The sequence below is a fragment of the Salarias fasciatus genome, chromosome 13 (genome assembly GCF_902148845.1).
Source record: "Salarias fasciatus chromosome 13, fSalaFa1.1, whole genome shotgun sequence".
Classification (NCBI taxonomy): Eukaryota; Metazoa; Chordata; class Actinopteri; order Blenniiformes; family Blenniidae; genus Salarias; species Salarias fasciatus.
Genome location: NC_043757.1, coordinates 4,254,583 through 4,271,500, shown reverse-complemented (window position 1 = coordinate 4,271,500; position 16,918 = coordinate 4,254,583). Strand labels below are relative to the sequence as shown.

Below are 16,918 nucleotides of genomic sequence, written 5' to 3'. Positions count from 1 at the left end.
AACAACAGAGCTCTGAGGCTGTTAACACGTGTCCGATCATTTAAACTGGCCGTTCCGTCACAGATGCACCTCATCGTAATCTGCCGGGATGCAAACATTCATTGCCTCTCATAACTTTGAATATGTCTCTTTAAAACTCAGAGTAACAAATCGGTTTTTAATTGGAGACGTAGTTTGTAACTCAGCCCCAGTGATGTTGTGTTATCAGAGCGGCTGGGTGTGTATCAACGTCAGCGCTTCTGCGCAGACTGTCCTGCACCTCGTTATGGGTCATTTGTCCATCGATCGCTCCCCTCATGTGCATTTCCCATTAATGTTGCATTATCAGAGCCCCATATATCTGCTGGCTGAAAGGTGATATGATAATAACCGCAACGAGCCTTATCTCGCCACCATGTCGGACAGGCCGGCGTGTAACGCGAGACGCCGCCCGGCATCCGGTCCTCTGACCTTGGTGGCTTTTGACGCCAGCGCGGGGCGAGGATGAGAAATGGTCGCGACGATTGATAATGACCCGGGCCTGATGTATTTGATCGAGCTGAGACCTGCAGACACTCGCAGTCGGGCGGGTCGCGGAAGAAAGACGGGCGGGGAAAACAGCCAGCAATGCAAAGTGACAAATCTCGACCTCTACGGGCCGGATGTCAGGGAACGTGGGATCCATCACTCCCGGTGGGGATTGCTTCGACTTGTTTTGACCCCCGTTTGACCTTCTGGTGCTACCGTCAGGCTCTCTGCCTGCACAGAGAGCACAGCGCTGCTGGGACCCTTCACGGTGTCTCAGGTGACACCTTTTTTTCTCCACCTTTTCCTCCCTGTGATAAACTGATGCCCGCTGCACCCTGCGCTCTTCGGCTGTCCCACATGAAAGATGACAGTCATGAGAGAGTCGTTGCGGTATCTCTGGTCTTGACTCTAAATCCAGGGTCACACTGTGAGACCAGTTCAAGTCCGGCGGTTTGTCATGGTCGTGCGTCCGCAAACAACCTGTGACCAAATTCTGACAGTATCATGAAATTGGAGCGATAATGACTGACGCTGCTGCGGTGGCCTGCGTTAACTAACTGACCAATAGAAAAGCAGTATTGACCACTAGTCACACGAGTGCTCACGTCAAGCTCCCTCGGCGTCCCAGTTGTCCTCCTCCTTTTTAAGGGATTTCACTGCAAACACACAAATACCACAATGGCTCCATTCATGCTTCACTAGTTTCTTTTTTGTGAATGGATGATGCAGCGCAGGCAATTTTTTACAATTTGGTGGTTTGGTGGGCTGGTTTGGAGCCTTCTGCAGGCCATTTTTGGCCCTCGGTCCTTATTTTTGACACCCCTGGTCTATATGAGAGTGTGGAGCTCATATGAAGACACAGTTTGCCACCGTGACACAAAAATGAAAGACTGATTGAACTCGCTGCTGCCTGGTAACCAGAGCCCACAGAGAGGAGGGCGTCATGGCTTCTGATGTCGACCATGAGCCCCTCTCTGGTGTCGCGTTCAGCGCTTTTACCTCACAGCCACAGTTTTTCCAGTTTAGATCTGCTCTGTTTACCGCAGATTGTGCTTGTTGTCCATGTGTGTGAAAAAAAAAACATGCGTTCGACATGAAACAGTGACTGAAAATAGCCTTGAGTTGTTTTTCGTTGTTTGCCCTGTGACGAGCTGTCGACCTGTGGATGCAGTCGTATGAAAATATATGAATCAGAAAAGATTCATTCTGCATGGATCCTGCATATAAACCAGTAATTTAATGTTATGACAGGCATTGATGGGAAAAAAAGAAGTATTTTTAGTATTCTCTCAGTGACACGGCCCTTCATCCGTGCACGTGGGAAAGTCCGGCAGGCTGCGGTGACTCCTCGTGTGATGTTATTGTTTGTGGCAGTGAAACACCAACAGTGATGCACAGACTGGGCTCACATGGTCCTGCATGTCAGGTCCTCCTCAGACTCACACCGGGCTGGAGTCCGTCTGAGTCAAAACGTTGCAAAGGTATTAGTTACATCGGGGGAAATGTATTCAGCTGTGCTGCAAAGCAAAACGTGTAAATGTTTCATTTGCAGCTTTGTGGATTATCATCAGGTTTTAATGATAAATCGTAAGACGCAGCGATGTTGAATGCGGCAGCTCTTTTTAAAATGTCATTTTTTTCCAAAACGTCTCTACTTTGCAGCAGTTCATCAAAGTGGAGCGGGGCTTTTGGAAGGCGGAGCGCGCACCCTGACGTGACCTGTGAGTGTGTCCCTCGCAGCGGGCTGATGTCAGCCGGGAGCCGGGCGCAGAGCGAGGTGTTGGGATCGCTCATTCTGCCGGAACAGATTTTGATGGGCTCTGTCACGCTGACCTTGCACCTTCAGTCCTCGCTCGCTCGTGTTCACCGGCACGGCACGACTCTCACCGGGACGTTCCTGGTTGCAGTGCACGGTGGGGGGGGAGAGCTGCAGAATCATCCGCGGCATCGTCCGCGTAGAAACCTGCCAAGAGGAAAAACACTCGTCTAAGATTCTTCTGTGGGAGTGTAGCTTTCACAAGATCTTAGAAAACACAGAACAAAAGTTTAGTGTTTTTTGCAATTTATGCATACGTTCAAATTAGGAAGACATGTCGCCTCCATCACTCCCCTCGTCCAGGCAAACATGCTCCTCCCTCCATCGCTTCCCGGTCGAACGCCGATGCTCAGAAGTCTTTCTTCACTTTCTGCAGGAAACAATGCTTGTTCTGACCATCCTGCAGCAAACCCAACTGCTCTGACGCCCTCCTGTCATCGCCATCATTAAGGTTTTCAGCAGTTTGAGCCGCGGCGGCAGCGGCTCTGAGGGGGATCCTGACATGCCTCCGCCCGGCTGCACAGCCATCACAGTTTGGCTCTTGTCAGAGTTGCTCACATCGTTACACTTGTACCAATTATTTCCTGCTTCCAACACGTCAACTTCAAGAACCGGGAGTCCACTTCCTGCCTCTCTGAAAGGTGCCACTCTCCTCAGTGGTTCCAGCTCTGCTGCAGAGTAAAGGAAGAAAAACCTTCAAGATATTGAGTTTATCGCCTCATTTATAACAGTATTCATCAATTTTTTCAAACTTTTTTTTCAATTGATTTCGCAATTTAAAGTGTCATGAACGCAGATCCAATGTGTGTCAGAAGCAAATATTTGTTTATTTTGACATAATTTCTCCACAAATGAGGACTGCCCTGGATACATTTAGAGTTTAAATAAAATGTTTTATTGATTAAGATCACAAACATTGTAAGAACATGACCCGTTTTTTTTTCTCTTTTCATCTTTTTTGCCATTTTTTTCTTCTCTGGAAAGAGCCAATCAGCAGAGGAGGCAGAAGTGTTGTTGCTCAAAACCGTAACCGTTTCTAATTTGAAACGTCTCCATTTGTAATTTAGCAGAAACTGTTATCTCAGCAAGAAGCGCCCGTAAAGAGCTGTAAATCAGCCTTTTGTTCCTGCTTTTTTATGATTTTCGGAAACACCAAATTGAGTGTGACAGCGAGGAAATAACCGCAGTTTCTGGCCAAAGCGTTTTCCTCCTCTTTTTAAGTTGCTTCACTGTCTTCCCTGAACGCGCCGCGGAGGTCGGCTGATTAAAATCCCCCTGCCAGAGGTTGAACGGCCGCTTCGGATGCAGAAGAACTCGATGCTGTGGTCATTTGATTTGCCACTTACTTCTCCTCTGCGCCGGAGCAGAATGCCTCTCCTAATCAGATATCACACATAAACAACTCCCTGATCGTATCAGCAGCAAAGTGTCCTTTTATTGGATCAAACGGACGTTTAGATTGACCAGCGGACGGAGCAGAGTTCATCCGGTGCGTGTCGTTCGGGCGGTATTATGTTCCATAGGGTGGAAGCGGCCTCGGCGGCGGGCGGCTCGGTTAGCCTGGCAGGAAGCCATCGGCATCAGGACAAATGAAGCTGCTGCTGCGGGAATAAATAGAGCTCGTGTGCATCGGATGGCGGAGTAACTTTAAAACCAGAGTGCTCCCACTGATCTGCAGGATCGAAGGTGAAATGAATCAAACGTTCGACTCGGGTAAACTTCACTTTGCACCGTTGACCATTTCCATCCCGGCAGCCTTGACCTTCCAGGGAGTTTTGTCTTGTGTAAGTCTTTCTCCACAAAAAAAACATTGAATCCTACTTAAGAGGACAAGAAAAGAGATGGAACATGACCCGCAGCTCTCAGCACGGAGCGATATGGATGGATGCCGATGTGTTGTTTGACCTCTTCTGTTTTTGGTGCTGAGGTGGGTGTTTGTGGGTTGCTGTGCGAGGAGCTGCATCTTTCTGGCCTGATCAGGTTGTAAGATTCAGGTTTTTCCTCGACTCATAAGTGAGTATTTGATGGCTCTTACCCTCTCACTGACATTAACTTCTTCACATTTATCGTAGTGTTTGAGAAAGACAAAGAAAGACTGGTGTATTTTAGTTTTTGGCTGAATAAACCGTTAAAACAGGCCATGCTGCTCTGGAGGCCGCCATTGTTCTGCGACCGTGACCGTAGCGAGCATGCGTGTGTCTGAACTTTTTCAAAAAGTGCCTCTGATCACTGTCGTTGTCTAAACCCGAAATGCTACGCAATGGTCCCTTTTTCACTTGAAAATGTTTTAGAAACAGGTTCTGAGAGACAACAGACCTAAAACCACTAACATACATCTTACAAGCTTTTCTCAGAGTTATCCAGCGATCGGCTCCGATCAGACTTTGCATCAGCGTGCTTCTGGGAATGAATCGCTGGGCGACTGAATAGAATCTGACAGCTCAGAAGACACTAAACAGCGAGGAGAAATCAGTTCGGAAAAGTGAGATTAGCAACAAGTGGAAACGTCAGCCCGGATCACATCACGCCGCCGCCGCTGGAGCTGCGGATTGATGCAGGAACCAAATCTCCTCCACCTGTTAAAGGGAGATACATCTGTTGGCCCTCCTAACAAGAGCGCACATATGGCGACGCCGCTCTCATCTGCATAACATGTAGGAGGAGGCAGCGCCTGGCAACTGCCTCACTCTGGTCATTAGGTCCTCATGAATATGCAGATACGCCGGAAAAAAAAAGTGTGCTGTAAATACATCTCTTTTCATTTGTTAACATGGCGATGTTAACACGTGGTCACGGGTTCCATATAATCCCCTGAAAGCGCAGGACCGCAGCCCCGTCTGAGGATGTCTCAAGTATGTGGTAAAACAAGAAGAAACTGGAACACCTCCATCTAAATCTGCACTGTACATGAAGGCTCGTTTCAAAGGCTTCAACAACTTTTTGAGTGAAAACGGAACAATTCGGTACATTTTAGATGTCTGATCTTGGGAAAAAAAAACATCCAAAGGTGGAACTTTAACTCCGTTTCCATGGAAACGGGTTCAAATGCAACATTTCTGAAATTCTGCTTCCTTGTTTCCATGGAAACAGAAGAAAATGCATCTTTTTTGAGACTTTCTTTCTTTTTGAGACATTTTTTTTTCCACGGAGACCGAGTCGGAGCGTTTTCAAAAAGTTCTCCGTTGTCGTATCAATGAACGTGAGCAGTTTTGTGTTTTGACTTTAGCGTTGTTGTGTAAACGGGGACTGAATTATGTGAGCTCTACAATTTCCAGCAGCTGCTCATCACATTCAAACAAGATGTAGCTGTTTTGTAGACCGATTCTAAAAAGCTACAAACTGAAAAAAGCGGGTCTTAAAATATTTTCAAACTACAAACTAGTGTTAAATGTAATTTTTTTCTAAATTTAAATAAGTACCTATGAAGCTATGTAGTAGATTTGTTCCCGTATTAATGGCCATTAATACATAAAATACATGAAATAAGTTAAAATTAACTTGCAGCATGTAAAAGCCATCAGTCCAGACGCTGAGGCAGCAAGGCAGCCACATATCATGATGCTGCCGCCACCGTACTTTACTTTAATGATGATTTTCTCATGTTGGTGACGTTTTGATGCAACGTGCTGTAACGTGTTCTTTTCACTTAAGCTGTAGTATTTTAGTCCACATCACCAGTCGTGTTGTGATTTGCTGTTTTGAGTGAATCTGATGGGCTCACGGTGTTTTTTAGTTCAGAAGAAATCAGATTTTATCGTCACCTCAGGCAGAAAACAGGTCATTTCTTTAAGGTTTCACTTTCTTTTTCCTTGCAGTTGTACGTTCATTAGATGTGTTTAAATCCTTTCTGCTGCTCATTTGAAAACGGTGAACACAGCAAAACGGAGTTCTCGTATAATGTGACATAAATTGAGAAAGCAGTGGTTAGAAATTCCATGCTGAGCATGAAAAGCGCTCTTCTTATAACCCAATGACATGAGGCCTCCTCAGACGTTCCTTCGCCTCATACAGGCTTTAATACATGAAAAGAAGAGATAAATTAGGCTGCATGTCGTCTGAAGCTTTGATGGGTTTAGATAATGGCTTCAATCAGCAGTGTCAGGCAGTTTTAGCCCTAAATCAGCCATAAATTACCTGCGGCTGAAGGTGAGAAGCGAGCAAAACCTGACAGGATCTTCTTTTTTCACCGGTTTGAAACCATCGTAGGTATACATGAGGATCTTGTTATATTAAAGGGATTTATTCGGCTGGTTTTCGAAGCTCATGGGAATAAAAATGGCACCATGGATCTAAAGGTCGGTGAAAGTGATGAACGCTCACCACTGTAATTCTGCAGAAAACACACCCTGTTGCCTGTTGTTTCTGCGTGTAAATGAACCTCGTTCAAGATCCAGGACAGCTTTTGACCTTTGCTCTGGAGTTCACCACTTCTAAACTGTTTTTTTTTTTTTTTCCTGTGAAAATGGAAGTTTTCTTTTGAAAAGTAAGAAACAAGAAGAAAGCATCTGTTTAAAAAAAGAGTGAAAATATTTCCAGTGGTTTCCCGAAGCTTTAACCCTTTATAGTCAATAATGTAATAATTAGCCAGTAATATGACGAAATATAGATCGTAATAATATTTTATTCATTAGTTTTGATGTTATTGCGTGATTTTTAGTGTTTAAAACAATCTTATGAGATTGCAATTACTGAAACCAGACATGTACATAAATAAGACTCCATGAAGTGTTTTATGTAACGTATTCATAGTTTGCATATCAAAAATTGATTTTAAGGTGTTGTAACCAGCAATGCAATAAGTTAACTGCTTTGCAATAAAATATTTTTCCAAATATTACAATAATTCACCCAAAGTGCTAAAGAGTTGTTGTCTTTCTACCGATTTTTGATCATAAAACTGCATAAAACAAGCAGGGAACATCACACAGCCTTGTTTATACATTACTACATTACTGACTGCAGTTATTACATGTGTAGAGTAATAGAGTAAAATAGTTTTTTTTAATTAAATACAACTTCAGCAAAGTGCAAACTAGACAATAAGGTCAAAAGTCATGAATATTAGCAAAATGTTATCATTATCTTTCCTCAAATAGTTTATTACTCTGTTGCTAAGTTATTACATAGTTGCCTTATTTACTTTATTTGATTAATGTATATTGTTAACAAGATGTTCATGATTCTCTCCGGGATTAATAAAGTATTTTTCTATTTTCTTCCATTCAGTACGTTTGTGTTACGTTATTGGCGTTGCTGCATTTAAAATGTGAACAATATTACATTTCTGGTTTCTGCACGGTTGCATCATATATATTGAGAATACATGCTCGGCCCTATCGGCTGGCTGTTTTCACTTTTTTTTTTACTTCATTGTGAACTCACACATCACATTATGGCAGTATTGGTTGGACGTCTTGACCTTTTTGGACATCTGACTGTATTTCTGCACCTGAAGGTTTCATTAAAATTGGCTTTATGTTGAGATTCTTCATCATGTGAACTCTGAACCACCACCACAACAACAACAAAGTTTAAATGTAATGGTTTTCCTGGTTCTATTTTCCCTTTCCGGCCCAGTCCAGATGAAATTGTTTAACTCTGTGAGGGAGAAAAAGAAAAACAAAACATAATCTGATTGTAACTGTGCACAGTGTAAAGACAGTTTAAGGTTCTGCAGGAGAACATGCCGTACACGAGGCGGAGCTGCAGCGGCTGCGTTGAGTATTAAGTACGAACAGTAAATAGAAGAATTCCTGCCGCTTTCCTCCGTTCTGGCCTCTGCCCTCCATTCATCCCCGTTTCTCCAGCATCAAGCGCTTTTTTCCACTTTTCTTTCCCCGTTATTGATTCGCCAAGCACTTTCCTTCATTCCGGGCTTTAACAAGCGGCTCCCGGTTCAGGGTTAGGGAAATAAAAGGCGGAGCGGTGCTGTCACAGCTCCTGAGCTTGTCCCCAGAGGGCCACCGTAGTTCCTCCGTAATGACTGGACCGCAGAACCCGGGGGGTCCTTGGAGCCCGCTTTACGTCACTCCGCTCGTCTCATCTCTTACCTCTGTCCCCCGGTTCCTCCCTCCGACTCTCACACTCGTCCGGAGCGGTAATTGCAGTTCTGTCTCCATGATAATAAAAAAAAAAAACAAAAAAGAGAGAGAGAGAGTGTGAAAAAAGTAATTGTGCCTGGGCTCTCTGTTGACCTCTGACCTCTGAACAATTGCAGTGGCTGGAAAAAGAGTGGCGCAGTTGTTGTTGTTGTGTGTTTGTGCAGCGGGCTGGAGGTTGTTCCAGCGAGCACGGAGCTCCCTGACCTCTGACCCCTCGCTTCCTCCTCCGGAGTCATTTCATTCGGTTGAAACCAGTCGCCTCAGCAGCCGCAGCCATCAGATCAGTTCCACCCGATCGGGCAGTTCACGTGTTTGATCCCCACAGCGGACAGGCCATCGCTCTGAGTCCCTCAGCATGACCTTTGACCCCCAACAGCTCCCCAGAGGATCATACTCCCCAGCGATGAGTCAATTCAGGGAAGAAATTCCCACAAAAGAGGGTTAAGAAAGTCTGATTATTTCCTCTGAGAAGCAGCTGAACTGTCCACAGCAGATTCAGGGCCTGTTTTTTTTAGGATGTGCTCCTTGAATCTCATTAAATATCAGATAAGAGTCCAGTGTTCAGCTGTGAGGTGACCCCAGAGGCTGGGATTTCTCTTCTGGAACAGAACGCAAAAACGATGAATGAAACGTCGTGCAAACGGGGCGTTAAAGTCAGAAATAGAGACGCCGAAAAACGTTTTAATAAAAAATGAGGTTTGTTTTAGTGCATGTTTATGACCTGAATGACAGTTGAAATTGAAAATCCTACAAACGGACCAGTTTTCGTCTGTTTTAGTGAAACTTGACACACATCTACTGTGTGTGTGTGTGTGTGTGTGTGTGTGTGTGTGTGTGTGTGCTGTAGTGCATCCCTGCAGTGTTGTGTGCTGGGAAGGAAAAGGGTGTGGTCTAAACAGCCTATTGATCACAGCCGTGTTTAACGACTGCAGTCGTTGTAAACCGGACGGACGGATGTCGGCTGTTCGGCGGCGGCGCCGAGCGAGCGAAGGCGATGGCGGCGGACAGAAGTGAAGAGAAATGTTTGGGGGTTGGAAAGTAAAGCGGCCATATTAATTGCGGTGATTACAATGTGTCGGCTCTGCAAGCCTCCGTGTGTGTGTGCGCGCGCGTGCGCGCGCATTTGTTTGCAGCATGTGCGTTGTGTTCTGTCTTCCGTGTTGCACACTGGTAATAACTCCTGATACTGTCAGCTGGTAATGATGTGAGCCCCCCCCATCCCCCTTCCTCGCCCTCTATTACCGCCGCGTCCCTCTGGACCAAAATCAGCTTTTCTGCAGCTTTTTCACTGTCAGGCTGTTTCTTTTCTTACCTGCTGCACAAATGCCGGTAAACCTCTTCCCCATTCCCCATCCCCCCCCCAGTGGTCTCCCAGGATTCACTCAAGACGAAGACGCGGCCTCCCCGGCCATTAGGGCCATCTGCAGGTTTCCCATGTCGAGCCTGCCGTCAGACGTATGGTGGCGCCTCGCTCCGGTGTCTTCCAGACTCGGCGGCTCCTGCTAGCTGCGGCGGTCTCCTGATTTTAAATGCGTCTCGGGCAGGACGCCTCCGGCCGGGACGCCATAGCGCCACCTGCTGGTTCACACATCAGCAGCCCGGGCCGGCAGCACCGCCTTCAAGTTTCAGGAGAGGAGGACTGATACTCGCAGCCCATTTATCGGCAGTTAAACTTCACCGCCGCAGTTCTACATTACAATGATTAGGAAGGTCAAAGGTCAGTCTGACCGCTGTTGCTTTGTGAGGAGACGGATCGTTAATCTGCACTGGAGCAACACAGACTCCTTAACAGGTGATGAACTCAGTGAAGAAACACTTTACAGACGAGCGACAGTAAAGCGTCTTAATCTTAAAAAGTAAATAATATGAAAGTAAATACATTTTGAAATTTACTCTTTAATAGGACAAATGTTTTTTTTCAGTGAAATAGAAAAAAATTATTAAGTATTTGGAAAGATGTAATTCATAAATCCTTAATAAACTCACTGAAGGTAATAAATAAATTAGCAATTCAGTGGAAAAATAATAATCAAAAGATGCAGATGAAAAACAGCTGACATTTTGCGTTAAGTTTTGTTAAACTAATCGATAAAACCACAGAGCATGGAGAATTTAATCACCAAAAGTTCGACATTTTAAATAAAAGTCTGATAAGAAATAATAAATCAATACTCTTGCCTCGTAGTGTCTCCAGTTACAGACTTTTTACATCATAATCAGAATTCATTCGTTCATTCTGGAGAATCCGGAATATGGTCCATATGGAGCCACCAGGTCAACTCTGCCCTCTTCTGCTCTGCAGGAAAACATTTTAAACAAACATCGATTTGAAATCAGAAATTCAAAAAGTGTTAAAATGAAGCTCCGTCTGGAGCAGAGCATCAAATCCAGAGTCTCTCCAGGTGGTGGAGGGCAGGAGTTCTCCTGCGTTACATCCAAACCGGTCCTCAGAATGTGCATCTACAGCTGTATGCGGTAACACACACACACACTCACACACACACACACACACACACACACACACACACACACACACACAGTGAACATGAAGGATATGTGGAGGTGAGGGGTGAATCTGCTTCCTCCTGATACAGATGAGTAAGTGAGAGTGGGTGTTTTCTGCTGATGAAACCTGGTGAAATAGAAATAATGTTTTCTTTAATGGCACCGCAGACTTTATGATCTGTTCTGGGACAATATGAGGCTCCGTGCACGTTCTCACCACAAACATGGTTTCTTATTGGCTCTTCTTTCATGGATAAATGATTGTTACTGTCGTAATAATAATGATATAAAAGTAATTATTTATTGTAATATCTTTACAGTAAAATATGTTTTTGTTATGATACATAAAATAAAACCACCAACATATCTACATTAAAAGCAAATAGTTCAATATGTAAATACGTTTATCACTTACTGCTCTTGTTCCAAAGAAGTTGAGACGCTAACCAGCAAAATACAATCATTTTCTATCCTCACACGTTTTATTGTTGATCAAACATGAAGAGATAAGCTGTCAAAGTTTAACTGGAGACATTTTTGTCATATTTAATGGATTATCAGTTTATTTTGATCTGGATCGCAGCAAAACATCTCAAGAAGAAGTGGGAATGACTGCTCCTTTTGTTTTTGCCCACAATTTCCTCGAACCACCTTAAAAACTTTTCTTTTATCAACATATCTTCTTATTTGGTTTGTTTTTATGAAACTGTGTTCAAGTGTGTGTTGACTGCTGGGACCTGATCAGCCTGGACTGAGAGCCGCTTCGTTTCTTGAAGACGGTTGAGTTGTTCTCAGGATCACCGCGCCGTCTGAGAAGTCACATCTTTCATTTTTAAGATCTTTTAATGAGCCCCAACTTTGGACTCGTCTCCATTATTCAGGCCTGGTGGCAGAAATGACAGATTTCTAACGTCCAACAAAAAAAAAAAAAGAAAACTTTCCGCATGGCTCAGTGTGCTGTGATGAGCGGACTTCACTGACTTTTCCCACGTGTCTCAGAGTGCTTCAGACTTCTCTGTTCTGGACTGCGGTCAGCAATGCACCGCTGTACCGATACCGGCACCGGCGTCGGGTATTTTACTCCGAGGCTCGGCAGCCAGAGGAGTTGTGTTGAATTGACCCTTCAGAAGAATCCTGTGGGATGTTTGCGTGAACGTGACTCGGATCTGAGCGTGGGACTCCTCCGAGCTGCACCACGCCCCAGAATCCGCCATGACGGACGGTGCGGCGGTTCTGTAGGAGTTGAGCTGGCGGAAGTGCTGCAGAACTCCAGGAGAGCACAGAAGGCCGAGAGCTAATCTCATAATAACCTGCGACCCGCGTGGCGGCGGTGGCAGTGGCGGCTCGCTGTGCGCTCTTTGTGTCGCTAGCAGGCGAGGAGACGGAGGACATGTGCGAATGCGTTTGGCAGAAAGGAAATGGTTTTTCTGTAGGAGGTCTGAGCGCTGCTGGCCCGAGGAGGAGGGGTGTGGGGGGGAATCCTCCACCGTCAGAGCTTTACTTTCACACGATCCCCTGGAATATGTCGAAGGCAGAGCCGCTTATATCGCCGCACTTGGATTTTATGGATTCTATAGCTTCATATATAATCTCCATACAACAGCCAGACAGAAGCGACCCTCAATTCAAATAATTGTACTTTCTGCAAACTGCTTTCTTAACGGCTGTGACCTCGACGGCGTCGTGACGTGTTCGAATAAAGCGAAGCTTCAGAAAGAACCTGTGCCCCGTTCAGGGAATCCAACAATATCAAGCAAGAGCTCAAAGGGCTTTATGCAATAAAACACTAAACAACTGAATGAAAATGAAAAAAAACTAACTCCACCCTCTAACCGGCTGTAAAAACTCCTAAACAGTAACAACAACATTTTGTACTTTTGACGTTGTTCCCCAGCATTATAAGTTAGTAAATGTGAAGAAATTGCTGAAAACACTCTCCTGACACTGCTTTTCCCGCCTCATCCCCACAGATCGCCTTCTCTCAGCACAACAACATCATGGACCTGGTGCAGTTCTTCGTGACTTTCTTCAGGTCAGTGGGTTTTCTTCTTCTTCTGTACTGCACAGGGCGTCTTGTGCTCGGTGGTTATCAGGCTCCCGGAGGCTGTTTCTGCACAGCTGGGCCACAGCCGGGTGAGTTACAGTAGGTGGCAGCAGCCCGGGGCGCCACACCTCACCTCCAGCAGCTCCGTGGCCTCCTGCATCTGCTCAACGGCACTACGAGCAGGGAGGGAGAGAAACAGAGAAAGAGGGTCCTGTGGTTTTATAGGTGGCTGTCACAGCGACAGCAGTCCAGCTTCATCTGTCTGTACAAATGTCTGCGCTTTCCCATTGTTAATATTTGTAGCATCAGCACCCACTAGTGGCCGTACATGTTAACTGCATCACTTGTAATTAAAATACTGTTTTGATGGTTAAAATATGAAGTTACAGACTTTGTTTCATGTGGAAGAAAAATGAAATGCAGTTTAAGCGTATGATTCCGACCGTTTGCTCAGGATTTGCACAAAAGAAAAAGAATTTTAAGAGGGGGCGCTGTTGCACCTAAAATCAGCTAAAATTAGGTCTGAGAATCAATGAATCCTAATAAATACAGAAGAAGGGAAATGACAAAAACTGTAAGATCATCAGTTAAAACAGACACTCAGCATGTCTGTTACTCCTGACCTTCATTTACAAAGTTTCAGGTGAAAGAAGCAGCAACAGCTGAACTGGAAACCTAAAAATCTAAAATTTTAATGAATCTCAAACTGGCTCTCAATAATGAATATGTCTTATTTCCTTTGTGGTTGAAGGGAAGTGGCATATATTTTAGCCAAAGACATCCTGCTGTTTACAGGAGGTTTAATGATATTAAGCTGTATTTTTGTTTTAAGATAAAAAAAAAAAGCATTTTGATTCCTAAAAAAGATTTCCCTCTTCTCTGTGATTACTCGCAGCCAGACAATGTGACCTGTGTGTGTGTGTGTGTGTGTGTGTCACAGTCCTGCAGACACACACACTGGATCTAATGAGAGTGTTTTGGGAAAGAAGTCTGGAATGAAGTCGACTGTCTTCAGGCAAAATTCTGCCACTCAGCTCGACTCCGACACCGGTCAAGAGTGTGTGTGTGTGTATGCGTGTGCGGGTGTGTGTGTGACAGATAGTTAGTGTGAAGCCATGTGAAGGAGTGAGTGGTTGTTGTGCCCAGGGCCGGCTTCTGGACATCAGCGACCTTTAGGCCGGCTTACAAGGATGATGTCATCACTAAGGGACAGTGTTAAGTTGTGCCAGGAGTGTGTGTGTGTGTTTGTGTGTGTGTGTGTGTGTGTGTGTGTGTGAGTGTGAGTGTGTTTATTCTAGTCATGGGAACCGAAATCCATCCTTGTTTTTTTTAAATGCCAACATTTTCTGTAACCCGCCTCCACACAGTCATTCAGACATAAAGACACTTTTTCCTAAATGTTTGAGACAAATGTAAGATAAATTAAACACCACCTAGAAAATGAAAAAAAAATCACATCAGCACTGAAATTCTTAAAAGTGAGTCATGTCACCATTTCTGGCATTGTGACAATTTTATCTGTGTCAAACCATCTCCTCACACAAAATGCAGACTTTAACCTTTCAGATTTGTGACTGTTTCCTGTTATAATCACAGTCACGACGGTCCAACCATCATTATGCCGTGGATCTGCCTAATTAAACAGAATATTTTTTATTTCATCACATGATCCAGTAACGTAGCCACGTTTCTCAGAAAGTATTGTGTGAACAACACGTTTGTTCCGTCCACCCTGGAGACGTTCGGAGTCACGTGAGAGCGAGGCCACGGTCGCTGGCGGACCGTACGGTCTGCTTTAATCCCCCAGCCTGGGAATCTGAGACACGACGAAGCAGGATGTGTTTCCTACAATCGGAGCCTCGGAAGGGGAAAAGATGATCATCATGCAGCCCATCGCCCGTTTATATGAATGCTCTCTTTTCAGAGTTAAAACAAAGAGGATTATCAATTAAATATCAAGTGATTCTTCCAATAGATCTTGAATCTGTGAAATTTAGGCCTCGCAAACATGAAAACAGAAAACTTTTATTGTGTTTTGAGGAACCGTTTACATGACAGTTGAGTTTGGAGCTACTGAAACACACGTTTTTGAAACCAGCCTGACAGCCATCAACTCATTCGCCTGGTTTTATCTGTGAGGCTCATTAACAGGTCCGTCAATCCGACCTGAGCAGCAGCAGACAGCTGCCTCCATTCTGGGAAAACGAGCTTCCATGAACCAAATGTGCTCCGGTTGTTCAGAAACTCGACAACAAACAGACACGAAATGGGTGAAGAGAGTGAACCATCAGGCTGCTGGAGACACGAGGCATCAGGAGTTCCTTTAAAGTGAGACGAATTAAAGACGAAACCAATGTGACCTTTTAATATTTACCCTCCATAACATGGTTATACATTTACAGCAACAAAAAATGTTTTAATGCTATGTTTTTCTGGCTCTGTAAGTCGAATACAGTAGTTAGGAAGACTATATAACTCATCAGCTCTCTTGTCATACATCTATTGATCTCACATGGTATATTCTGATATATAAGTCGCAGAATCATTCAAATCAACTAAAAACAAAGCATGTCTTATAGTCCAGAAAATACAGTATGGTTGTCAGAGATAGTTTTATGATTTTTAAACATTACAGTCAAGGTTATGGACCAGAATCAAGCTTCAAGCATGAGTACAGTGTCCTGGCACTGAGAACAATAGCGATCTGTGTTAGAAATGCTTCAGTAAATAAATCCCAGCTGCTTTATGGGCCGAGCATTCTTCAAATCCCCGACATAGATTCTGAGAAGTTTGCGGACGCTCCTCATCATCCTGGCTCTTCCTCACTTTCCCTCGTCCTCTTTATTCTTTTTCTAAATTAAGGGGAGGGGAGAAAAGGAAAATGGCCGTAATTAAACAGCGTTTATGCCTCTGCTCTCCACAGCCTCCGAATGCTAATTGGTGACACTGCAGTTGAGCTTTGTCCAATTACTTCCTGCTCCCGCTCGCTTGATTAGCAATCAGTTTCTCTTTCTTTAGCTTCCCAAAACGGCGGAGAGGCTTCTCAGCATTAAGTGGCTGAGACTCCCCGAGAGACTCCCTCCCGTCGCCCACTCCGTTTTAAAAATGACCATCCCCGTCAGCGGCGCTCAATCCTCTGTGGGAGTGTTGCTCTCTTTTGATCAGATATTTTTCCCGTATATTTTCTGGGCTATTTCAGGTTTTTTTGGTGTTGCTTTATTTGCCTCAGACAGAAATAAAAGCCATGCCCGCAGCGCTGAGGCGCGGAGCACGTAGGATGTTTGTAGGATGCATGTTTGGCTCGGAGCTCTTCTCGCTGTATGCTGTACCTCCCTATGCATTGTCCCTAATGAGTTTTTATCTCTACAGTACGCAGCCAATCTATTTAGGCACCGAAGGATAAAAGAGAATGAAAGTTTGTTCCTGAACTCCTAAAATAGCTCACTTTTTTTCATGTCTGAGCCTGACATTTTATTGTCGATAGAGATCTGTGTCAGCCGCGATAAGGAAATGTCACAGATGTTCACCCCGTCAGAGAAAATTAAAAGTAAAATGTGTCAGAATTTAGTGGAGTGTGCTGGTTTGCACTTTTCAGACGGGACTAAATCTGTTGCCTGGCTGTCTTGTATGAATGTGTAAAAACAAAGTCCTGTCTTCAGATGCCACATGGTGGACTGTGGACGGACAGTAGGAGCCAAGCTAGCACTGCTCTGAGTTCTGGGAGTGTGCAGCTGGCACACACTGCAGTTAACTGATGGCTTTGAAGGTTCTGAGCAATGTTAACGCACTACATTCACACACATTCACACCGTGGCGATGGCTGACGTCCAGTGTGATCGCACAGCATTAGGAGCAACTTTGGTGTCTTTCTCCAAGACGTTTCGGCACCTGGTGATTTCGAAGCCAAACTCATTCCAAGAATATTGATGAGTTCACTACATTGCT

General features: G+C 44.6%; 1 protein-coding gene across 1 annotated transcript in view; it reads left to right on the top strand.

The window, feature by feature from the left end:
* The window catches only part of atrnl1a (attractin-like 1a), a 251,087-nt gene that overhangs the window by 123,949 nt on the left and 110,220 nt on the right, over positions 1–16,918 (top strand). The window contains 1 exon segment of the mRNA XM_030106400.1: positions 12,900–12,961. Coding sequence (XP_029962260.1) covers positions 12,900–12,961 — 62 coding nt within the window.